Genomic DNA, 25,481 nt, shown 5'->3' with positions numbered 1-25,481 from the left:
GTAGCGTGGGGCCCTTCTGGGGGCCTTAAACACCGCTTTGACCCCTCCTCTGTCCAGTGTGCAATAACAGAGCTAATTTAGACTCAATTAGGAGTCTTGTTACATGCCGCAGAACTGAAATCACTGATACCTAGGTCTAAGCATTAGACCTACGTTGGGCTAGTGGTTCTGATGCAAGAAGACTATCCAGGTGCACCAGCAGTGAGGCTCCTCTACTAACAGATGAAATCACGGAGAGCTGAAATCACTGAGAGCTATGTTAAGGAGGGGGGGCTGAAGACATATTGGTGAGCAGCTAGCAGAATGGCTAGCGGAGAGGTGCGGTCAGCTGGGTGGCTGGTGGAGAGGTGCGGCTAGCAGAACAGCTAGCGGAGAGGCGCGGCTAGCAGGGCGGCTGGAGGAGAGGCGCGGCTGGTGGTGAAGACTGGAGCAGAACCCCACAGAGAGGCATGGCAATCAGCCATTGAGGGCCCGAGCAGCGGCGTGTGTGAGGTGCCTCCATACCTCCCCCCTTCCACCCAGGCTGGGAGGTAAACTCTGGGGCTGCACTGACGGTTGCTGGACTCAAGAAACAAAGGGAAAGGACACAGCCCAATCTACTTAGGGGTGGGTCTTCTGGTTCATGGTTTGTGTTTATGAACTCTAGTTGTGGTGTTTTCCCAATTTAATTCTAAGTTGTTTACCTCCTGTTATTAAAGATTTTTTGCTACACCAAGGGTATGTCTACACTACGAAATTAGGCTGCTTTTATAGAAGTCGATTTTTAGAAATAGATTTTATACAGTTGATTGCATATGTCCACACTAAGCGCATTAAGTTGGTGGAGTGCGTCCTCACTACCATGGCTAGCATCGACTTATGGAGCGGTGCACTGTGGGTAGCTATCCCACAGTTCCCACAGTCTCCGCTACCCATTGGAATTCTTTGGTTAAGCTCCCAGTGCCTGATGAGGCAAAAACATTGTCGCGGGTGGTTTTGGGTACATGTTGTCAGTCTCCCCTCCCTCTGTGAAAGCAACGGCAGACAATCGTTTCATGCCTTTTTTCTGAGCAGACGCCATACCATGGCAAGCGTGCAGCCCGCTCAGCTTAGCTCACCAACACCACCACTGTTGTGTCCTGGGTGCTGCTGGCAGCAGACGGTGCAGTAGGTCATACACCATTGTCATACACCGCTTCCACTGCAACTCTGCTCTGCTGCTATTGCCTCAATAACAAATTTCTCCACGTTGTCAGGGTACATGTGTTCTTCCTCGGGAAATGTGCGCGGTCCTAACCGTCGTCCTCCACCGCTTCAGCTGCAACTCTGCTCTCCTGCAGACGCCATACCACGGCAAGCATGGAGCCTGCTCAGCTCACCGCTGCTGCTGTAAGCATTGTAAACACCTTGCGCATTATCCTGCAGTATGTGCAGAACCAGAACCTGCAAAAGCAGGCGAGGAGGCAACGACAGCGTAATTACGATAGTGATGAGGACATGGACACAGACTTCTCTCAAAGCATGGGCCATGGCCATTTGGACATCATGGTGATAATGGGGCAAGTTCATGCCGTGGAACGCCGATTCTGGGCCCAGGAAACAAGCACTGACTGGTGGAACCGCATAGTGTTGCAGGTCTGGGATGATTCCCAGTGGCTGCGAAACTTCTGCATGCATAAGGGCACTTTCATGGAAAGTTGTGACTTGCTTTCCCCTGCCCTGAAGCGCAAGCGTACCAAGATGAGAGCAGCCCTCACAGTTGAAAAGTGAGTGGCTATAGCCCTCTGGAAGCTTGCAATGCCAGACAGCTACCAGTCAATCGGGAATCAATTTGCGGTGGGTGAATCTACCATGGAGGCTGCTGTGATCCAAGTAGCCAATGCAATCACTGAGCTGCTCCTATCAAGGGTAATGACTCTGGCAAATGTGCAGGTCATAGTGGATGGCTTTGCTGCAATGGGGTTCCCTAACTGTGGTGGGGCGATAGACATCTTCAGGAACTCTGGTCTATTTGAACAGCTGCAGGAAGGAACTTACTTCCCAGACCAGAAAATTACCACTGGGGATGTTGAAATGCCTATAGTTATCCTTGGGGACCCAGCCTACCCCAGTCACAATGGAGCACTCCAAATTCAACCCAGCAAGGTCGATTTAGCGCTAAACCCCTCACCGGGGAGGATTACAGAAATCGATTTTAAGAGTCCTTTAAGTCGACAAAACAGGCTTGGCTGTGTGGACGGATGTAGGGTTAAATCAACTTAACGCTGCTAAATACGACCTAAACTCATAGTGTAGACCAGTGCCAAGACTCTGTGCTTGTGAGAGGGGAACTATTGCCTCTTTGAGGCACCCAAGGGTGTGTGTTTAATTTTCCCAGGTCACTGGGTGGGGGCTCGAGCCAGTTTTGCATTGTATTCATAGAATCACAGAATATCAGGATTGGAAGGGACCTCAGGAGGTCATCTAGTCCAGCCCCCTGCACAAAGCGGGACCAATTCCCAACTAAATCATCCCAGCCAGGGCTTTGTCAAGCCTGACCTTAAAAACCTCTAAGGAAGGAGATTCCACCACCTCCCTAGCTAACCCATTCCAGTGCTTCACCACCCTCCTAGTGAAAAAGTTTTTCCTAATATCCAACCTACACCTCCCCCCTGCAACTTGAGACCATTACTCCTTGTTCTGTCATTGTTGAAAAGGGAACCCCTATGTACTGAACCCGGACCTTGTTGCTGTCAACTCTGCCCAGCAGAAGGGTTACACATGCATGGGGTGCATGTGCACCTACAATGGAGTAACTACAGTGGACAAATACTTAAAGGTTGGACTGACATGAAATACTGATTTTGTTGTTGGCAAGATCAAATATTTGTGCCTAAAATTGGACAGTGGAATGATTTAAGATTATTAGGAAAGTCTGTATAGTATTGCCGGTGTTATAACTATAGCAATTACAGTGCATATAGCTACTATGTACTATATAATTGATATAGTTGAATACAAAATTTTACGATAATTAGTAGGGACTTTGTGCCTGATTCTCCTTTCACTCATACCAGTTTTTACAGTAGTTAAATTCCATAGACTTCAACCATGAGCTGAAACAGGTCCATGCTACTACTTCTGTCTCCTCAAAAGTTGAGTTTTAAGTCTCTGTACTCTTTTCCCACCATGAGTTGGGATGTTCCTGAATGACTTACCCTTCCAAGGATCTGTCCAGAGTCCAATCAGGAGATCGACGGAGGGAACGTTCAGGTGATGATGTCCTTAAAGTAGAGCTTAATTGGTATGTAGTAGTAAGACTCTGGCGACGAAGCTCTTGTACAGCACGTTCCCTAAATCAAAATGGTAATTGATTTTAAAGGAGACATTGCCAACTAAGAAGCAAAGCCTCTCTACAATACTCTACTTTAGACCCAAAGTAGTCTTATGTTATAGTATGGTGTGCAATAAAAAGAGGGTACATAAATGTTTTGTCAGCACAGTTCAATGGATAGCACTCAACCTCTAAACCAGAAAGTTGTAGTTAGAAATACAGTAGAACCCTGTTTATTTGACCCTCCATTATCCGGCTCTCCATATTATCCAAACAACCAGCGCACACAGGTCCAGAAGCGGGTGATCTCTTCTGGGGCTACTAGACAGTGCTGTGGCCTCACACTTTTCTATTCTCTGGATCAGAGGTTCTCAAACTGTGGTCTGTGGACCACCAGTGGTCGGCGAGCTCCATTCAGGTGGTCCACAGATAGTTCCCTCTAAATTGTGCCTCTGGGCAGCCGCACACAAGAGAATGAAGGGCCACCCACCTAATTAGTGGAGCCGTTCAGGCACCACTAATTAGGTGCCTGGACCCTGGAGAAGACACACATGTAAGGTGACGTGATGGCCTTGGGGGGGAATCGGGAGTAGGAGGGATGGGGCAGTGAGGCGAGAAGAGGGGATGATGGGAATTTGGGATGTGCAGGGCTGAAGCAGCCAGAGAAAGAGGCAATTTACCCTAGCTCCAGGGCTACGGCTGCCAGGGAGAGATGGTCCTCCTTCCCAGCCTCAGCTCTGTGGCGGGAAAGAGACCCCCCCCTCCCTTCCCAGCCCCAGCTCGGGGGCTGCCGCGGCAGGGGAGGGAGGGCACATCCATCGTGTTAGAAAGGTAAGACTACTGATATTAAAATATGAGTTGTGTGCTTTTATTTGTAGACCAAAAAAGGTTAATTATTAAGGTTTTTTTTTATATAGCACTTTTATCCAAAGCACTTAACAATAGTTAGCGAACGGTACAAAGAAAATTTAGAAAGATCATTAAGTGGTCCACGGAAAAAAAGTTTGAGAACCACTACTCCGGATTATCTGAATTTTTGATTATCTGGTACCAGTCCCACAATTAGATCAGATAAACAGGGTTCTGCTGTAGTCATAGAATCATAGAATATTAGGGTTGGAAGAGACCTCAGGAGGTCATCTAGTCCAATCCCCTGTTCAAAGCAGGACCAACACTAACTAAATCATCCCAGCCAGGGCTTTGTCAAGCTGGGCCTTAAAAACCTCTAAGGATGGAGATTCCACTACCTCCCTAAGTAACCCATTCCAATGCTTCCCCACCCTCCTAGAGAAATAGTGTTTCCTAATATCCAACCTAGATCTCCCCCACTGCAACTTGAGACCACTGCTTCTTGTTCTGTCATCTGCCACCACTGAGAACAGCCTAGTTCCATCGTCTTTGGAACCCCCCTTCAGGTAGTTGAAGGCTGCTATCAAATTCCCCCTCACTCTTCTCTTCTGCAGACTAAACAACACCAGTTCCTTCAGCCTCTCCTTGTAAGTCATGTGTCCCAGCCCCCTAATCATTTTTGTTGCCCTCTGTTGGACTCTCCCCAATTTGTCCACATCCCTTCTGTAGTGGGGAGACCAAAACTGGACAATACTCCAGGTGTGGCCTCACCAGTGCCAAATAGAGGAGAATAATCACTTCCCTCGATTTGCTGGCAATGCTCCTACTAATACAGCCCAATATGCCGTTGGCCTTCTTGGCAACTAGGGCACACTGCTGACTCATATTCAGCTTCTCATCCACTGTAATCCCCAGGTCCTTTTCTGCAGACTGCTGCTTAGCTAGTCAGTCTCCAGCCTGTAGCGGTGCACGGGATTCTTCCTTCCTAAGTGCAGGACTCTGCACTTGTCCTTGTTGAACCTCATCAGATTTCTTTTGGCCCAATCCTCCAATTTGTCTAGGTCACTCTGGACCCTATCTCTACCCTCCAGCTTATCTACCTCTCCCCCCATCTTAGGGTAGGTCCATACTTACTGCGCGGGTCGACGCGGAGAGTTCGACTTCTCGGAGTTCGAACTATCGCGTCTAATCAAGACGCGATAGTTCGAACTCCCCACGCGCTGCGGTCGACTCCGGAACTCCACCACCGCGAACGGCGGTGGCGGAGTCGACCTTGGAGCCGCGGACTTCGTTCCCGCGGCGTCTGGACTGGTGAGTAGCCCGAACTAAGGTACTTCGACTTCAGCTACGCTATTTGCGTAGCTGAAGTCGCGTACCTTAGTTCGACCCCGCCCCTTAGTGTAGACCAGGCCTTAGTGTCATCTGTGAACTTGCTGAGGGTACAATTAATCCCATCATCCAGATCATTTATAAAGATGTTGAACAAAACCATCCCCAGGACTGACCCCTGGAGCTCTCCACTTGATACCGGCTGCCAACTAGACATCGAGCTGTTGATCACTATCCATTGAGCCTGACAGTCTAGCCAGCTGTCTATCGAACTTATAGTCCATTCATCCAATCCATACTACTTTAGCTTGCTGGCAAGAATACTGTGGGAAACCATATCGAAAGCTTTGCTAACATCAAGATATATCACATCTACTGTTTTCCCCATATCCACAGTTATCTCATCAGAGAAGGCAATCATGTTGGTCAGGCATGACTTGCCCTTGGTGAATCCATGTTGACTGTTCCTGATCACCTTCCTCTCCTCCAAGTGCTTCAAAATGGATTCCTTGAGGACTTGCTCCATGATTTTGCCAGGGACTGAAATGAGGCTGATGGGTCTGTAGTTCCCTGGGTTCTCTTTTTTCCCTTTTTTAAAGATGGGCACTATATTTGCCTTTTTCCAATCGTCCAGAACCTCCCCCGATCGCCATGAATTTTCAAAGATAATGGCCAATGGCTCTGCAATCACATCAGCCAACTCCCTCAGCACCCTTGGATGCATTAGATCTGGACCCAGGGACATGTGCATGTCCAGCTTTCTAAACAGTCCTTAACCTGTTCTTTCACCACTGAGGGCTGCTCACCTCCTCCCCATACTGTGTTGCCCAGTACAGCAGTCTGGGAGCTGACCTTGTCTGTGAAGAGTGAGGCAAAAAAAGCATGCAGTACGTCAGCTTTTTCCACATCATCTGCACAAGGCTAGGACACATACCCAATGCACTAAAGAGAAATTGTTCTGCACTATTAGAAATATTTATCTGCTAGAAGAAATACTAAGCAGAAGATTCTTTTGCGCTGCTCTGGTGGTTCCTCAGACCAAAGCTAAAAATTCCACAATAGTGAGGGTTATCCCAATCTCTCTCTTGGCTAATGTTCACTTTCTTGCATTCCTCAGGATTCTGCAAGAGCTATTGCAGAGCACATAATGGCTGCTCCCGTTCCCTACAGACAATGCAATATGGGTCTCTAACACATTACTTTATAAAACTACTTAATTGTCTGGATTATGAAAAATATTATAAAGCCCAAATGTTATTCTATTCACTTTACTGTTGCCAAAAGTCAGGATTTCCTGATATAAAATATACTGCTGGCTGTGGTACATAAGAAACAGAACACACCCGTAGATTAATGCAATATAAAACAGTATTAGACAGATACTGGAGGTATGTTGTTCACAAAATGATTTATTAAAGCAAAGATTCTGATTGATACAGCACAGGTTCAGAATTATGGACGCTAGGAAAACTCAGAATAACTGTATTAGGACTAGTTTACCATACTATCCTCATTTTATCAAATTATAATGTCTTCTAGAACAGTGGACCCCAAATTGTGGGGCATGTCCCCCTAGGAGAGCATAGAGGAACATTCAGGGGGGTGCATGGTGGTGCCCAGGCCAGTCCCCACAGGGGGCAGGGAGGCAGCACTACCCAGCCCCTCTGCCTCCGCCCAGCTGTCACCAGCTGCACTTCACTTCACCCCCCGCTCTGCCCTGAGCCCAGCTCTGGCCCTAGATGCAGCTTCACTTCGCCCCTTGCTCCACCCCAGCCCAGCTCCAACCCCAGCCACAGCTCCACTCCACCTCCACTCCGCCCCCATGCTCAGCCCAGCTCCATCCCCAGCTGCAGCTCCACTCCGTCCCCTGTCCATTTCCAGCCCAGCTCTGCTCTCATTCCCTCTCCGCTCCCAGGCCAGCTCTGCCTCTCGCCCCAGCTCCTTTCTCATCCCCAGTTCTGCCCTCAGCTCCACCTTCAGCCCCAGCTCCTCTGCTGAGCCAGTTGTACAGTATGGAGGGGAGGTGTGGACAGATTCCATTACTGAGGTGAGGGGAGGGGATGCGACAGGAAAATTATAGGCACCACTGTTCTAGAACAACAAAAACTGACTTGAGAAAGTGAAATTATGCAAGAATATCAATATTGTTTCAGAAAGCTGAGGCACATGATACAACTGCATAACTTGATATGTTGTCATTGTTTACATAAATTAATTTAAATAAACCTGTGTTTTATCAGAAGGCTTTTATTACTGTACTGATATTTATCATAACTGGGGACTGTGGATTTCTGAGACATTTCTAAGTTTCTTTGTGTGGCAAGCTCATGTCCCCAAATCAAAAGACAGCAGGCATATTAAAGACATGTTTTACTACTGTATTGTCAGCAACAGTAATAAAAGTCAATTCCATTCCTTTCTTTTCAATTTAAAAATGAGGTTAAGCCATGACTGTGTGTTTTGAAAATGTATAGCCCACAGTCAGTTTTATAAAGAGATAAAATAAAATAAAATAAAATCAAAAGGTTGACAACTGTTGTTTGCCACACATTTCTCTATAGGAGAAGCTGGTGAATCTTCATTGTTTTTGAAGATTTTTTTCAAAATACTTCAGAATTTCCTGTATTCCTTCCCAACCCCTCTATATTCCCATTACGTCTAACTCCTTTCCTCCTCCTCTTCGCTTTCCTACTCTTCTTTCTCTAGCCCTCCTCTCCTCCACCCTCTTTTTTCCTCTCTCTCTCTTTCTTCTCCTTTCGACTATCTTTGCTCAGATTAGCTAGCACTTCCAAAGTAAAGGTGGGGAGGGCTTTGAAGGAAAGCAACTGAGAACTGTTAGAAGGTTGTTTTGTTTGAAAAGCACTGGTATTGATCCATTAGGATACAAGTGTTACAATCTGATCTATTTTACATAACTATAGGAGCATTACGGGTAACACTTTTTCAACTAACATTTTCCCGGTTTTAAACTAAATTTTTGCAGATTTTGCTGTGGCCTCAGTATCAAAATAAACACGGACCTTGATTTGACTGCCTTTAATTAATTAATTGCACTGTGGCAGCACACAGGCATTGAACCCATATCCCAGGGTATTACCTTAAATACTCGGCCATCTTTCTTCTCAATTGGTTTAACTAAATTAGTCTAACTACTATATTATACTTCATCTGAAATAATACGGGGAATTAGGAGTAGTACAAAAACATACACTTGCCTTTCAAAGCGCTCTGTCCCCAGCTGCCTTTTGGTGATATCTAGCTCAGACTCTAGCTGAGTTGTTGTATTTCTGAGCTGAGCAAAATCTCGACTCTGGATAGCACTGTAAAGTACATAAAATTGTCATTTGATTCAGAAAAAAGAGGCGATTATAACCTTCCAAATATATCAATATATACAACTGATTAGTTACCAAAGGCAGCATTAGTTCACATAAACAGTTTTTAAAAGGAGTTAAATAAAAATCTAAAGGGGAAACATATTGTATGGTACAGCTGCTGAATCAAAAGCAGGCATCAACTCTTGGACTTCTTCAATTTTTAATAAGTTATTCAGGTGCTCTAACTGCTCAAAAATGCAAGTAAATAACCAATAGATGTATATAACTCCCGAAGAGAGACAAAAATCACTTCTGCTCAGATAATCAAATAGTTTTATCTCTTGGTCATTTACTCACAGTTTATTCTCAGCCAGAGAAAGCTGCTCTTTAAGAAGCTGAATTTCAGATTCCTTTTCTTGTTTGGCTATCTGAGACTGAAATTCTTTCTCTCGGTTGGACACCAGCAAAGATTCCAGGTTTTTCATAGAGATTCTTTCATTAGCTAGTTGTTTCCTCAGGAGTTCTACTTCAGAACGAGAAGACTCCCATTCACTCTGCAGCTGAAAGACAAAGATTTACAAGTTTTCCATTTATAGCTATTTAGCCCATTGACCATTCTTTAATAAACTGTATTAATTTAAGATTAGGATGGCTGCTTGAAACCTTTCCAGGTCTCAAATGCCCAACTTTCTACTACCCAACAGTCAAAAACTCCAGTTCCCTCTCCCCTCAGTAACTTTTACAATGCAGTTCTATATAGGTCAATACAAAAATCTGCAGCACACTGAAAACTGAAAGTTTGGAAACAGCATAAATTTAATATGAAATAAATGGTATAAGGCATACTGTAATATGAGGAATACTGTAGTAACAGTAGTATTCATGATCACTTTAATTCATACAAATTTCCAATTTGAATATACTTCATGCTGCCATAGAATTTCCAATTTGTTGCTGATATTTGCAATGGAATGCTACAGAAAGTAGGGGCCTGTGTGGCAGAGGTCACATAGCTTTGTGTAAAGTGTATGTTAAATAGTGTGCAAAGCTAGAGACAGTTTCCCAACTTCTGTGTTTCCTCCAAAAACACTTCCCAGATTCTAATATACATTCACATTGCTTCCTACTTTTCTGGAACTTTTCTCTCTCTCCACAATCACTAACAGCCCTCCTACTTGATGAGCTCATGGAAGGATCCAGCAAGTCTGGTAATCTCACATTACATCTCAGACAGCTTCAGTAAGACCTAATACAGAGAGGATAGTCAATAGGCAGACCATGGGCCTAATCCGTAGAGTCCTGCAAATCCGCAGCTATCCTCATTATATCAACAGACCATTTTTGTGTTTTGGATGCAGGCACAAATTTTGTATCTTCATAGGGCTCTACTAATCTAGACTGCCAGATGCTTTTGAACAGACCCCAAAATCTTTTTATTTACTTATTATCATAATTTTTTTAAAATATTATTATTTTCTCTGGAGTTTGGACCTTGACCAAAAAATTTGGACCTTGACAAAAAATAATTGACTACTCCTGTCATACAGTATAAGGCTTCCCCTGCACATCATATCTGAGTGTCCACTTTGTTCTTTTGCTGGGGGCCTGAAGGACATTCACCAGCTCACTGCTATGGCAATGTGCTGGCTATCAAACTTAAATATAAATTTGTAGTTGTTGCTACTTACCCTCACGGAAAGAAAGAACGAAAGAACGAAAGGCGTCCCCATAAGAAGCATTTCAGAATGTACTGCACACTTATGATATGAAAAGCCTGCAGAACATGCAAGATTTGACTAGAACTATTGACCAATAGTCCAGCAAAGAGACTACCAGACCTCACAACGTTATCTTCAAAGGTAGCTGGTCTGTTATAGAGGAGAAGAAAGATAAAGGAGAATGCTGGAAGTCAGGAAGGAAAAGAGGAATGAGCTAGTGGTGTTGGGAGGAGGGATAAAAACAAAAATGAAGAAAGGCAGAAACAGGGAATGACACAGAGGAGGAATTATACTGAAAATATTTGAGTAGTATGAGTGTCCATATTCTTCAGAGCTTATCCAAACTGAAGCTTTTGAAGTTTGTCTATCACCAACTTTAACTTCACAATGCTTGTGAAAATCAGGGCCAACAGAAACATATATAATTATCAAGCATACTAAATAACCTTATGGGCAAGACAGCCTATACTCTACATCCTACAAGAGTCAAGTTTGGGCATCTCAACATTCCTTCTGGGAAACTTCTGTGTTAGCAGCCAGCTACTCCAAAGGAAGATGACACCAGGTGTACAGATTTAAAATCCAAGGCTCACATTATCATAAGTGACTAGTGAATTTAGCTGCCTCAATTTCTGAGGTGTCCAATTTAAGACACCTCAAAGGGGCCCGATTTTCACAAAGTATTGTATTTTCAGCGTATCTTCCCTCTGAAAACCTTTGGACATGCTTCAAGTCATCACCAGTCCTTTTGAAAATTTAGACCCAAGGCACCAAAAAAAAATTCTCTCTCTTATAAACTGAAATGTAATTTTCACACATAAACTGCTCTTCCAGTACATATTTTACATACCCTTTCTACTTCTTGTGCTGTAGAGTTTAGTTGCCGATTTAGTAGCTCTTTGCTAGAGTCTAATTTAATACAAAGCTCTTGTGTAGAGGTGAGATCTGCAAGAACGGAGACTTTCTCCAACTGCACATTCTGAAGCTCCTCTTCCATTTTCATAAGAGACTTGTTTATGGTAGAAATCTGTGACTTGTATGCTTTTTCTGTTGTTAAGTGCTGCCAAAACAAATGGTCTAAGTTAAGTAACAATTTGTACTGAAAATTATTTAACACTATCCAAAAACCTGATCTTATTAGAAAACAATCCATACTGTTTTTGAGAAACTTCCTATGGAAAATGAAAAAAAAATGCACATTCTTTTGTAAAATGTCAGAATTCCTGAAAGATTCTAGAGTAAGTTTTAAAATAAACTTTTCACACCCCTTGTATCGAATAACTAAAAAAAAAATCTTGTTTCTGATCCTAAAGTTGTCACTGACATTTTGGAATCCCTATTTCGGATTTTGCAGTGTCTGTGGAGTGGATATCTTCAAAATTCTGCTTTCATCCCTACATTCAGTTTCATAACAGAATCACTTATCTGAACAATAAAATAAATCCCGTCGTTCTATGTATAGAAAACACACTGAAAAGGAAAAAAAAATCAATGACTATTTAGATATTGTGAGTAATACTTACATTGCTGTCACTTGTAAAATGAGGCACTCCTATGGAAGTGATCAAAAAAAATCACACCAAAGAAGCATTCCCAAGATAACAGCCACAGGTCTTCGCACTAACGTCCTTGTTTAGGGCAAACACATCCTGGTTTACCAGATATGTCCATGGGCGGTGCGTGAACCGCTGGCTCAGGGAGGCTAGCTCTCAGCCCCGCCCCATCCACCCATCCGAGGCCCTGCCCCTTCCACTCCCACCAGAATCCAGAGGATCCCCCACACTGCGGCCAATGGCCCAGTCCTGCCCCAGGCTAGCCCCCTAGCACCAGCAAGGTGCGTGGCCACAGGCTCCCCAGCTTGGGAGGATGGGTAGCCCAGCCCCCTTAGCCCCAGAGCATGGGAGGGCAGGCGGCGCGCCGTCACAGCCTCCCCAGCCGGAGCACTGGGGGGCTGGAGGAGGACTGGAGCCACTACACACAGGGAGCAGGGGGGTGGGGCCACGCCTGGCTGTTTGGGGAAGCACAGCCTCCCCCAGCCTATGCGAACTGCCGCCCATGGGTATGTCCCAATCTGAGGAGGCAGTGCCAGTGTCCTGGCCAGTTCTAGTGGAACTGAGATTTTGTCCCCGTTTTACTGGATCACCCAAACATTTGGTCCCAGGTATTTGTTAAAGGTATTTAGATGTTGCTACGCTCAGCATTGCAACTCCTAACTGATTCAGCAGCCTAAATCTCATTTTCAAATAGGAATTAGGCACTTAGGAATCTAAATTCCATCAACAGCCTCCTAAATCAGTGGCTAACAGAATTCCAACCCATGCTACTACAAGATACAACACAGTCCAGGATTCTTCATAAAATTGTGTCTTTTATCCCACCTGTCTTTGCAGTATGCAGTAGAAGTAGGTATTATACCAAATCTTTAAACAACTGCAGAGTTAAGATATTGCCAGGCATTGTTTAGGTTAGGGTGATTTTTTAAGATACTATGCCACCTTACTTGCTCAATCTCTATTTCAAGAGATTCCATTCTTTCTTTCAGCCTGCGGCTCTCAGACTCTGTATTGAGGAGCATCAATCGGACAGAGCTGCAATCTCCCTCCGCTTGGTGGAATTTTGTTTCCCAGCTTTCTGCCTGTTCACTGGCTCTGTGGTAGCTCTCCGAAAGTTCACAGTTCTCTCTCTCCTAAAATACAGGATCTGATTTTTTAAACTGATCTTCTGCATTAAGTAGGACAAAATAAATATAGGAAGCATAGTATCTACAGGGATGACACAAAGAGTCTGCCCTTTCAGCCAAGACATCAAATAAAAGGTTTCTCAAGAGGCAGAATGTTTTGTATCTGCTTACATTTATCTATTAGCTGCATTTTTAAGTTAAATGATAAAAATGAATTTCTTCAATACAGTGATATGCTTCATTCATGTTTTAAATTAAAAATTCCTGAACAGACACAAATGATTGGAATAATTCCCTATTCCTGCAGATAAATGATTTTCAACTCTGTATACTAAATCCTAGAAATACCATTAAGTTACAAGTTCTAACATTTATAGATATTATTGAAATATACTTGGAATAGTTCATAGTGAGAAAAAAATGTGGTGAATTGTTTTCACTTCATGGACTAGTGTCAGCACTATTACTAATGGGAGTTGTGTGCCCATTCTGTTGTGTACAGCACTCCCCAAAACAATGGAGGCACACAGGTGATTGAGTTCAAGCATTCACAAAAGTCCCTGGACAGTGATTAGATGCTACATTTCAGTCACTATTGATCCAATCTGGTATTAAACCAATGACCTGGAGATACAAGACACCCAGTCCCTGCATCATATAAGGGCCCATCTTATGAACTTTAAAAAAACCCGAACCACAAAAAACAGTAAAGTACACTTCTTCCTTGCTTGCGTAATGCAAAAGAAGTAAAACTGCAACTCAGGTTTTGTTACCTGTGTAGCTTTTTCTATCTGTCTCACCTACATACAAACACTTACTATAGAATTCAATGTGCTCCTCAATCTGGCAATATCTGAGCTTGAATCCTGCGCTTTCAACTTCATATCATCAAGCTCATTCTGACACTTTGCAAGTTTTTGGTGTAGAATCTGTGAAGAAAGATATAGTTTTTCCACAAGGTTAACACTCTTTATGCCTTTAGTTTCTTATTCCATTTTACTAGCAGGTAAATAGTGAATAATGCTTTGATGCATAGTTTTTTTTATGATTAAAAGTTGCAAAAAATTATAAACAAACATTTCAGCTGTGCAAACACAGAAAAATATTAACATGATTATTAGACTTCTAGTTAATCTTCAGATTAACTTTTATAAAAAGTTGTAAGAGGACATTTGAATCTGTTACAAAACAACATTCTGAAAAAAACTTAGTTGGCTAATGTTAGACAAAAACAATGATTTATAAAAGGGTGCAGAGGTAACTGGTGCTAAAGCTCTTCAGCAAAAAGGTAGGGGAGAAGAGGTCAGTTCTTTGATAGGATTTTAAATGGTTCTGATTTATTTGTGAGACACAGTTCAGGATGAAACTGTTCCATAGGGCAAGAGCAAAATGATTAAAGCTACAAAGCACTTCCTGCTGGTCCAATAAAAGTTAACCCATTACACAATGAAGGCTTTCTTCCTTACTTTCAACTGTTTCCACAGGCATCCTGACTCATCACTGCAAAGAAAAACTTGGAGCCCTGTAAAAGTAACTAGAAACAAGAAGGAGCAGCAAGCTTTGCTGTCAGTTGGTCTACACATAGAAATTACACCAATTAATAACACAGCTGTTTAAGAAAGTGCAACCCCTCCTTCTGTGGACAATTTTAACAAAATCAATTTGGAAATATATTTAAATTGATGCAATTTCTGTGGGCAGATTAGGCCTACGTTAAACCACTGCTACTTAAGAAGAGAAGAGGAAACAGGAGCCTCCTTCAGCTCCTATCTATCAAAGCTATCTAGCACAAGCAAAAATAACTTTGCAGTGAAGGGGAAGAGGAAAACACTGAATGCTGGAGATGTCTTCTCAGCCATGGAGGAAATGGAGTTCCAGAGATTCATAGCCCCTTTAAAGGAATCACTGGAAGTTTACAGGCATGAGCAAAAAGGCAAGAAAGAAGCAAGGAAAGACAAAAACAAGAAGGCAGACTTTGAGGAACAAGACAAAAGCAGGGAGGAGGAAGAGAATGATGATGATGACGATGATGAAGAACAGATGGAGGCGGAGGAACAAAATGAGATGAAGAGGAGGATAACTGAGCTTCCTGGAGAGACAGACATGCACATAGGTTGGACTCTCTTCCTAGGGATATAAATACTGTAAATAAAAAGAAAGAATGTCAACAAGAGAAAAGAATAAAACGTTCAAGATATGGGAGAGAAGAGAACACCAGGTGACTGGGCAACATGCCCAGAAGAGTGAACCCAAGTTGCAGGAAAGCATCTGCAGAGCGAAGAGGACAACAGGGGAGAAGATAACCATAAATGAGAGAAGCATGTGCAAGAGAGAAGAGGAGCTAAAGGAACAGAACACTTGGGAGGGAAAGAAAAGAAAGAAAGAGGCTAGCGTAATACTTATTTTTAAAAGGACAAAACATTTGTCACCTTAAAGACAACTAAAATACCAAATACTTTCTTAAATTACTTTTCCATGTAAGCAATTGGTGTAGTGGCTCCTCAAGTTACCTATGATCCACCCTATGAAAAAAATTGAGAATCCCTGACCTAGAAACTTATTTCACACCATTTGCAGATGAGGTGTAGGAGAAATCAGGACAGACAGGACAGAGCTGAGATTAGAAACCAATCAGCAGATCTGAGTTTAGTTCTTTTGCATATAATAGCACAGAAATTACATGCAACACTTTGGGAAATATGCAATTTTACCTTTCAGTCTAGGTTTCTGTACATAGATATACCTGATTTTCCTTCTTAACTCTATGAAGTTGCTCCTGCAACCTGTCATTCTCCTGAGCTAATGATTCTCTGTCCCTGCCAGTCTGAGCAAGTTCATCATTGGTTTCATCCAGTTGTTGATGCAATCTGGTGATATCCTCCTCACAGATGCATAGAGCTTCAGTAGACTGTCTATGCAGCATATAAGACAGGATGTAATAAATATTTCAATATAACAATAATAATTAGCTTAACAAGAGTGATATATTTCCAAGGAGTCAAAGAGTTTACAAATAAACATTAAACAAAAACAGTTATAAAACAGAAAGTCACATTTAATAAGGTAGTAAACTACAAATAATTTATTTGTTAACACATTTAGATTTCAGTGGCTAGTGTGATACAGCAGGGCCAAAGAGCACAAGGGCCTGAAGAAAGGCTACTGGCAAATCCCCCTGACCGAGGATGCCAAGGAGAAAACCACTTTCTCTCTACTCGACAGCCTCTTCCAATACACCGCCCTCCCTTTCAGACTCCACGGGACCCGCACAACATTCCAAAGACTAATGGACAAATTACTACGACCTCACGCCAAGTATGCCACTGCCTGTTTGGACGACATAGTCATCCATAGCCCTGACTGGGAGATGCACCTCGGAAAAGTAGAAGCGGTGCTAGATGCCCTTAGACAGATCGGCCTCACCGCCAACCCTCCCAACAGTGTGGTGGGGCTAGCCGAGTCAGATACCTCGGGTATATAGTAGGAAGGGGCTTGTTGAAACCCCAATGAAACAAAGTAGAGGCAATACATGGTTGGCCCTGACTTGTCTTCAAAAAGCAAGTCAGAGCATTTTTAGGGATAGGGGGTACTATCGCAGATTCATCCCTCACTTTGCCACGAGAGCCTGGCCGTTGATGGACCTGATAAAAGCTCAGGGCCCAGATGTAGTAAAGTGGACTGATGTGGCAGAAGAAGCATTCACAGATTTAAGGACGGCTCTTTACAGTCATCCAGTGCTCATAGCCCCAGACTTCGAGAAGGAATTCCTCCTACAGATGGATGCCTCGGATGTAGGGCTAGGGGCCATTCTTTCACAGATGGTGGAGGAGGATGAGCACCCAATCCTGTACCCCAGCCAAAAACTCCTCCCCAGGGAGCAACAGTAAGCCATCGTCAAAAAGGAATGTCTGGCAGTTAAATGAGCCATGAAGACTCTCTGATACTACCTACTGAGGCGGCAGTTCACCCTCGTGACGCACCACGCCCCGCTCCAGTGGATGCACAGAAACAAGGAGAAGAATGCAAGAGTGACTAGATGGTTCCTATCCCTGCAACCCTTCCATTTCCAGGTAAAGCATAGACCTGAAAGCCAACACAGCAACGCTGATGGCCTTTTGTGACAGCATTGCCTCTCATCCTAAGTAGCCCAAAACCGTGGTGTTGAGCAGGGGGCGGTGGGGTATGTGATACAGCAGGGCCAGAAGGCAGCAGGAGAGTGATAGATGGGAGGTCCCAGGATGATCAGAACCTTAATTCCTGTGGACTGAGGCATAGGTGCCAACTCCGTGGGTGCTCCGGGGCTGGAGCAGCCACGGGGAAAAATTGGTGGGTGCTCTGCACCCACCGGCAGCTCCCCGCCCTAGCTCACCTGCACCTCCTCCCCTGAGCGTGCCGCATCCCAGCTTCTCCCCCTAGCTCCAAGTGCTTGCTGCCATGAAACAACTGTTTCACACGGCAAGCACTGGGAGGGAGGGAAGGAGCGGGAATGCGGAGTGCTCAGGGGAAGAGGCAAGGCCCGGGCAGGGATTTGGGGAAGGAGTCCAATAGGGGCAGGGAGGGGGCGGAGACTTTGGGGAATAGGTTGGAATGGGGGCAGGGCAGGGGTGGGTATGGGGCCAGGCAGTGGCTCGAGCACTCACCGGTGCCGGGAAAAGTTGGTGCCTATGGACCGAGGAGAGGTTACTACAGGTTAATTAGAGCATCTGGAGCCAAATAAGGCCCTGCCAGAAGCCTAATAAAAACCCCTGCTTCAGTCAGATGAGAGAGGGGAAGGAGAGCCGACTGTAGTTTGAAGGAGTACTGTTGTTGACTAGAGGATCAGAGCACCAGGGGAAGAGAAACCCTGCTCAAGCAGAGCGGGGGATTCCCCAGGCGCAGAGGACCGAGAGAAACCTTGCCCAAGGGGAGAGAGGTCAGGAAGCCTGAGAAGCTGAAGGGGAAAGAGCAGGAGCTAGCCCAGGAGAAAGAATTACAGCTTCAAGTGCTTAGTCACTGTCCATAGGGCCCCTGGGCTGGGACCCGGAGTAGAGGGTGAGACCGAGTCCGTTCCCTCCTCCCCCATCAGGGCACTAGCGGAACCATCGACGCACAAGAATAGGGGCAAGAGGTGGCGCCCTGACCCATCACACAAAGGAAAAGCATGGGACCCACCATAATAGCATTGACCATTTGCCACACTAGGCTAACAATGCAATATTTTCACGGATTTTATAGTAGTCAGACTATGATGCTGGAATTGGAATCTGAGACTTACTTTGATGATTGCTCCATCTCAGAAATGAGATCCTTCAAACCTGAAATGGTCTCTTCCTTGAAAAGAGATTAAACAGTTCAGTAAACCTGTTTCTCCCCAGTTAATAAATGAAAAGGATTGAGCAAAATCAGAAATACTGCTTTTCTTCTGGCTCAGTTAGCTCTTCAGTATTTCAGTGCTTGATGTAATTGTCTACATTGAAACTCATTCTGTTTTTGCAAAACTTCACCATACATTTTATAGAGAATCACTATGCCAATAGTATACAGTACTTTGACTTGGCCAGGACTTGTAAAAGTCTAATCACCTACTTGCCAATGGGGAGTGGAGGAACCAATAATATTAACTTCTGCAGAATCTAAACTTTCTGTTTTTGTTTTTTTAGAACTTACATTTCTTCGTCATCCATGGTTACAAAGATAATCTCCTGAATGTGAACCAAATGCTAGCAGTCACAGTGCTGTCTTCCTAAGACTGCTGACAATTAGCTCTATCTTCTTATAGCTTTCCTATAGTGCAGCTAAATGAAAACTAACTAGAGTGTCAGCTTTTACTGCTGCCATTTAATTCTGCTGACAGCCTGGAAAGCAGGGATACCAACAAGAATCAAATCAAGTTCATTCTGCTGCAGAAAGAGGAGGCTGGGAAAGAGGACCCAAAACTGGATGGATACACTTTCCCATATTGGAGCAAAACATGATGACCTTGCATGCTGATTCACTGGTACAAATTCATTGATGATTCAGGGGCCTCATTCTCTTCAAAGAGAAACAATTCTTAAATGAACAATTCTTTTTCATAAAGCTTTAATGTCAGGAAAGTTGTTACCTTGAAGAATGGTCCGTAAGCTAACAGCATAGGCACTGAACATCCTTAAAATGATTTAGTTAAAACTGGTGCAAATCCCGGTGTAGACAACTTTATTATACTTTAAGAGTGATTTATTTCAGTTTAGGTTAAACTGATGCCAAATCAACTTAAACTAAACTGAACACTTCAAAACTGAAATAAGAGTGTCCACACAGAGGTCTGCACCAGTTGTAATTAAATCAGTTTAAATTCATACCTTAAATTAAACCAGTGCAACTTTCTCATGTAGACAAGCCCTTAGGGTGCAAAGGGTGTTGTTATTCAGAGCCAACTGCAATAAAAGAGGGCAGTGCAATTTTGGGCTGAATAAACAAAGGCACAATTCATGGGCGAGGGAGGAAATAGACCCTTTCTATATGGCTCTGGTATAAACAAAGCAGGAATAAAGTGTTCAGCTAGTCAATCATCTTTTTGGGGGGAGAGATAGCTCAGTAGTTTGAGCATTGGCCTGCTAAACCCAGGGTTGTGAGTTCAATCCTTTAGGGGGCCACTTAGGGATCTGGGGCAAAATCAGTACTTGGTCCTGCTAGTGAAGGCAGGTGGTGGGACTCGATGACCTTTCAGGGTCCCTTCCAGTTCTATGAGATAGGTATATCTCCATATATTTAAGTGTCCAGAACTGGAGGGAGTTTAGAAGAGAGCAATAAAACAATCATGGTGCTGGGAAGAGTTAGAAGGAAAGTTTGAGAGAGATAAATATGTAACACTTGGTTATGTAAAGTGAGGGTATGTGATTGTAGTTCATACATACTCATGTGAGCTTTACCTGAGACTAGCATTGCTAAAAGTAACAGTATAGAGGCAGTAGTATGGGTTTCATTGCCTCGCCTTGTGCAGTAACTCAGGTTATTCGAGATGTGAGTCCCTGTGGGTGCTCCACTTTAGGTGATTGTGTGCTATGAACCTATAGTTGGAGAATTTCAACAGCAGTACCTGCACACATACGCTCTCCGTCTCACGCCAGCAATGGCAATTAACTAGTGCTGTGCAGCTCCCCCACCCCCACCCAGTTCTTTCTCTATCGCAGAAGACTTACAATTCTGAAGTAGAGGGGAAGGTAGTGGAGCACCTACAGGGACTCACATCTGGAATAACCTCAGTTACTGCACCATGTGAGCAATCCTCCCCCGCACCTCCTGAGTGGTGTCCCTGTGGGTGCTGCATTTTAGGTGACTGTAGAGCAGTGCCCCTCAGGGGAAAGGAGGGGCTTCAGAATTAGGTCTGAATGGACGATAAGACCACGTGGAGTGTGTTCTAACACATGAGGGGGTTATAGGTCATGTTGTTGGTAACAGAGCTGAATGCAATCTGAAATTCATCTGGAAAGTCTGTGCTTAGAGACAGGTTTGCCTTTGGAGTGGTCCACGGTGGAGATGAACAATCTAGGCGTTTTCCTGAACAATTTGATCCATTCAAGATAAAGGACTAGCGCCCTTCTGATGTCCAGGGCGTGGAAAATTGCTTCTTGCCTGTCCTTGTGAGGTTTAGGGAAGAACGTGGGAAAATGGATAGGTTGATTGATGTGGAAGGAAGAAGGGACTTTCAGCATAAATTTGGGGTGAGGCCATTGACCTTGTTTTTGGAAAAAACTATATAGGGGGGTCCATACATAAGAGCACCAATTTCTCCCACATCTCGCAGACATGATGGCGACTAGGAAGGCCACCTTCAAGGAAAGATGTAGAAGAGAATGCATAGCCAAAGGTTCGAATGGGGCAATTGTGAGAGATCAAAGCACTAAAGTCAGGTCCTGTGGGGACACTGGGGCTCTGGGTAGAGGTTGCATACTCCCTGGAGGAATCTTTTGGTAATTGGGTGAGCAAAAACTGAAACGCTGTCCACTTTGTCATGGAATGTTGTAATGGCTGCCAGATGCACCTGCAGTGAAATCATTAAAAGGCCGGCTTTCTTAAGGTAGAGCATGTAGTCCAGGAACACTGGTATGGTAGAGGTGGTGGTGCTGATTTGTTTATTTAGGCACCACATGTGGAATCTCTTCTGTTTGTGGAGGTATGCAGCCTGTGTAGTGGGCCTTCTGCTGTTTAGCAGGTTGTCTTTAACGTCCTCAGAACAAGTTATCTCCTCGCCTTGAAATCATTGAGGAGCCAGGCTTTGAGATGGAGTGACCCCAGGTTTGGATGCAGAGTCTGACCCGTGTCCTGAGAGAGGACATTTGGAAGAAGCAGAAAGAGACGTTGGGGGGGGGGCATGATGACATCTGTTTCAGGTATGGGTACCAGGTTTGTCTGGGCCATGCTGGTGCTATCAGGATGACTTTGGCTTGATTGATTCTGATCTTGTACAGGACCCTGGACAGCAATGGGGCGAGAGGAAAAGCATACAGGAGAGGTGCGTGCCATGAAATTAAAAACGCGTTGCCGCTGGATCCTGATCCCAGTCCCACTCTGGAGGAAAAAGCTGGACATTGGTGGTTGGTTTTCTTGTGGCAAATAGGTCTATTGCGGGGAACTCCCATAGTTGAAATATGACTGGATCATGCAGGTGTTGATTTCCCACTTGTGATCATTCGAGAACCTTCAACTTATTGTGTCAGCCATGATATTCTGAGACCAAGGCAGGGAGGTTGTTGATATGGTGACATTGTGTTGTATGCACCATGTCCAGAATGTTATGGCCTCCGTACATAGGAAGTGGGATCTCCCTCCTCCCCGTTTATGTGGAACATGCAGGTTACATTGTCTGTCATGATCTGTCTGTTTTTGTCTTTGATCAGAGGCATGGAGTGTGCACAGGCATTGTGAACTGCGTTTTGTTCCAGTACACTGATGTGGACTGTTGATTTGGAAGGAGACCATCTTCTCTGTACTGCGAGCTTGTGTAGGTGGGCACCCCTACCTCAGTAGAGAGGCATCCGTTGTGATTATCAATTCGAGAGGAGGCTGAAGGAAAGGGACATCTGTGTAGATGTTATGCGGGTGAGTCCACCATTGTAGCGAGTCCTTGACCTTCACTGGCATACTCAGAATTTTATTCAAATTGTGTTTGTGTGCCGTGAACACTGTCTTGAGCCAACTCTGCAAGCAGTGCATGTGCAGCCTGGCACGTTTCACCACGTATATGGTCGCCACCATGTGACCTAGTAGCTGAAGACTGGTCCTGGCCAATATCCTTGGGCTGTGCACCGAGGTATTGATGAGGTTCGTTAGAGTGGTGAATCTCTGAAAAGGTAATGATGCAGGTGTTTCTAGAGAATTTAGGTGCACGATGATAAAGTCCAGTTTCTGGACTGGCATTAATGTGGACTTTTGGATATTTATTTGTAGACCGAGACTGGTAAAGAGCAACATTGTCTGGTGCGTGGCTGCAATGGCTTCTGCCCAAGTGTGAGCCTTGATTAGACAGTCATCTAAGTAGGGGTATATCATGACCCTGTGCTTGCGAAGGTGAGTTGCTGCCACAGCAAGGACTTTGGAAAATGCCCAGGGAGCCATGGAGAGGCCAAAGGATAGTACTGTATATTGGAAATGGTCCTGTCCCAGTACAAACCAAAGAAATTTCCTGTGTGTAGAGCGTATAGTAATGTAAAAATATGTATCTTGCAGGTCGGGGGCTGCAAACCAATCCCCTTGCTCCAGTGCTGGAATGATTGTAGCTAACGTAACCATCCTGAATCGTTGTGTTCTGACTAATTTATTTAGCTTCCTAAGGTTGACGATGGGTCTCCATCCTCCAGACTTCTTTCAGGTTAAAAAATAATGGGAATAGAAGCCCTTCCCTCTGTGATGTACCGGAACTGGCTCTACCACGCCCATTTGTAGGAGATGCTCCACTTCCTGTCTCAGGAGGGGCTCATAATAGGGGCCCCTGAAGAAGGACGGGGAGGCAGGGTGGGTAGAAGAGATGAAGAGGAACTGGATGGCATAGCCAATCTTGATGATTTCCCGTACACATCTGTTGGAGGTGATGGTTCACCAGTTTGGATAGAACGGTGTTAGACAATTGATAAAGGGATCGTTGGTGGGAGGTAGCGTTGGCAGCAAAAGTTGGGGGAGGTCTGGCAAGCCCTTGACCAAACCTTCAGATCTGCTGTTTAGAGGTTGATTGTTAATCTGTGGTGGTTTGGGAGAAGCTTAGTCTGCATCTGGGTGGTCTCTGTCTGTGCCTCTGGTTATCGTATTGTCTCGGTTGCTGTGTGTATGGGCCCTGTCTGGGGCACTGTGATGTATAATACCTGCCTCATTTGTGTTTTGTTGCAGGTGTACAGATGCCAAGAGACCTGATCGTGGCCCTCAAATCTTTCAACGAATGGAGCAACTTGTTGGTCTTGGCGGCGAACAGTTTTGGACCCTCGAACAGAAGGTTCTCTACAGAGGCTTGGAACTTCCTAGGGAAGCCTGACAGATGAAGTCAAGAGGCTTGGTGCATTACTTTGGTGGTGGCAATGGTCCTTGCTGCTGTGTCAGCAGAGTCCAAAAGAGGCTTGGAGGGCAGTTCTAGCTAAGAAGTGGCTCTCAGAAATGAACGACGTAAACTACTCTCTTTTGTCGTCTAGTATGTAGTCAATAAATTCAGAAAATTTGGAATAGTTTATATGGTCATACTTTGCCATAGGGCTTCATAATTGGCAATCCAGAAGTGGTGTCGCTGATGAATACGCCTTGTGACCAAGTAAGTCCAGACTTTTCCACTCTTTATCATAAGGGGTGGTTCTAGAGTAATGCTCTTTGCCCCATTTATTAACTGCATCGATTGCCAATGAATTTGTCTGAGGGTGTATGAATAGATGAATAGATCCCTTTAAAAGGGATGTAATATTTTTTGTCCACGCTCTTACATGTGGCCGGGATGGTAGCAACAGTCTGCCAGATATTTGTGGTGGGTTCCATGATTGCTGAGTTAATCAAAAGGGCAATCTTGGAGGAGGTGGACATGTGGAGTATGTCCAAGAGCTCGTGATGTGACTCTGAGACCTCCTCTAGGGTTATCTGGAGCATCATCGCTATTCTTTTGAAGAGCTCCTGGAAATTCCTGAAATCATCTCCAGCAATAGGCATAAGGGGCATAATAGTCTCATCTGGTGAGAATGAAGTGCAGGTGGCAGGAGCTGCCTCCTGAGCTAAAACTTCTTCTGTCTCCTCAAGGCTCTGTTCGGGAGGGGCAGCTGGTGGCACTGTGGATCTTGGTGAAGAGTGCCTATGTACCTCTGCAGTGCCACTTAGGGGTTTGGGGTAACACTGTCTATAAGCTGCCCCCGGGTCCCAGAATGCCCATTGAGGTGGTAAGGGCATAGGTGGGGGCCTCAAGGGGTGACCATACAACCCTTGCAATTCAGACCCTGGTGGAGGCTTAGGACACTCCTGATGTGCAGACTGAACTCTGCCTTGCATAGGTGAAGAGTGTTGGGAGGAGAAAGCCTCCCCTTCCTCGTCTTCATCCTCCTCACTAGAGAAAGGAGAAGCAGCTCTAGTTGGCAGAGTGAGCAGTAGTGAAAGTACCGAAACAGTATCGGAACTGAGGAGAGGTGATTCCGGTACCAGGGCAATTTTCAGGTCTTTCAGAGCAAGAAACTGTTGAGGCTGTGGTACCATTTGAGGTACCTGTGTGAAAGGTGGTACAGAGAATTGCCTTGGTACTAGGGGACCTTGTGGTACCAGTAGGAAAGGAGCTGACAGACAGCGTGCCAAGGACGGTGTGGCAATGTGTGGTGCAGTGTCTGTGCTATTCAACATATGGCCAGCAGGTGGTGCTGTTGCCTTTTATACTGCAGAGTCGCTCCATACCGAGCACTTCAGTGATGCTGTTGCCGAGGTGGAGGAGGCGGTCTTCTTCCCGCCCTTCTTCTTAGAGCCTGCCCGCTTAGGGTCTGCAGCTGTGACAGTACCACCGGTACCGGGAGGGCCACCCAGAGGATTCAGGGGGCCTGGGGCAGGGCCGGGTCTTCGGCGGCAATTCAGCAGCGGGTCCCTCTTGGAGGGAAGGACCCGCTACCGAATTGCTGCCGAAGAATGAAGTGGCGGCGGTAGAGCAGCCTAAGTGCCACCGATCTCGGCTCTCCCCCCCCACCCACTTGCGGCGCTTGTACTCACTGGGCGGTGCGCTGAGGCTTCGGCAGCACTTCAGCAGCGGGTCCTTCACTTGCTCCGAGTCTTCCGCTGCACTAAAGGACCCGCCGCCGAAGACCTGGAGCGAGTGAAGGGCCCGCCGTGGAAGT

At 45.0% G+C, this 25,481-nt stretch overlaps 1 protein-coding gene and 1 pseudogene across 10 annotated transcripts in view; one reads left to right on the top strand and one right to left on the bottom strand.

The window, feature by feature from the left end:
* TSGA10 (testis specific 10) overlaps positions 1-25,481 on the bottom strand; it is an 83,156-nt gene that overhangs the window by 18,081 nt on the left and 39,594 nt on the right. For all 10 annotated transcript variants that reach the window (XM_039519784.1, XM_039519793.1, XM_039519786.1 and 7 more), the window contains 8 exons: positions 18,440-18,495; positions 15,929-16,097; positions 14,004-14,114; positions 13,006-13,191; positions 11,356-11,565; positions 9,145-9,347; positions 8,686-8,790; positions 3,177-3,311 (listed from right to left, as the gene is read on the bottom strand). In XM_039519784.1, coding sequence (XP_039375718.1) covers positions 3,177-3,311; positions 8,686-8,790; positions 9,145-9,347; positions 11,356-11,565; positions 13,006-13,191; positions 14,004-14,114; positions 15,929-16,097; positions 18,440-18,495 — 1,175 coding nt within the window. The remainder of the gene's footprint in view (positions 1-3,176; positions 3,312-8,685; positions 8,791-9,144; positions 9,348-11,355; positions 11,566-13,005; positions 13,192-14,003; positions 14,115-15,928; positions 16,098-18,439; positions 18,496-25,481) is intronic.
* Positions 14,988-15,269, top strand: LOC120395419 (annotated as a pseudogene).

Source organism: Mauremys reevesii, linkage group 1 (assembly GCF_016161935.1).
Source record: "Mauremys reevesii isolate NIE-2019 linkage group 1, ASM1616193v1, whole genome shotgun sequence".
NCBI lineage: Eukaryota > Metazoa > Chordata > Testudines > Geoemydidae > Mauremys > Mauremys reevesii.
This window is presented reverse-complemented; position numbering and strand designations above follow the sequence as displayed.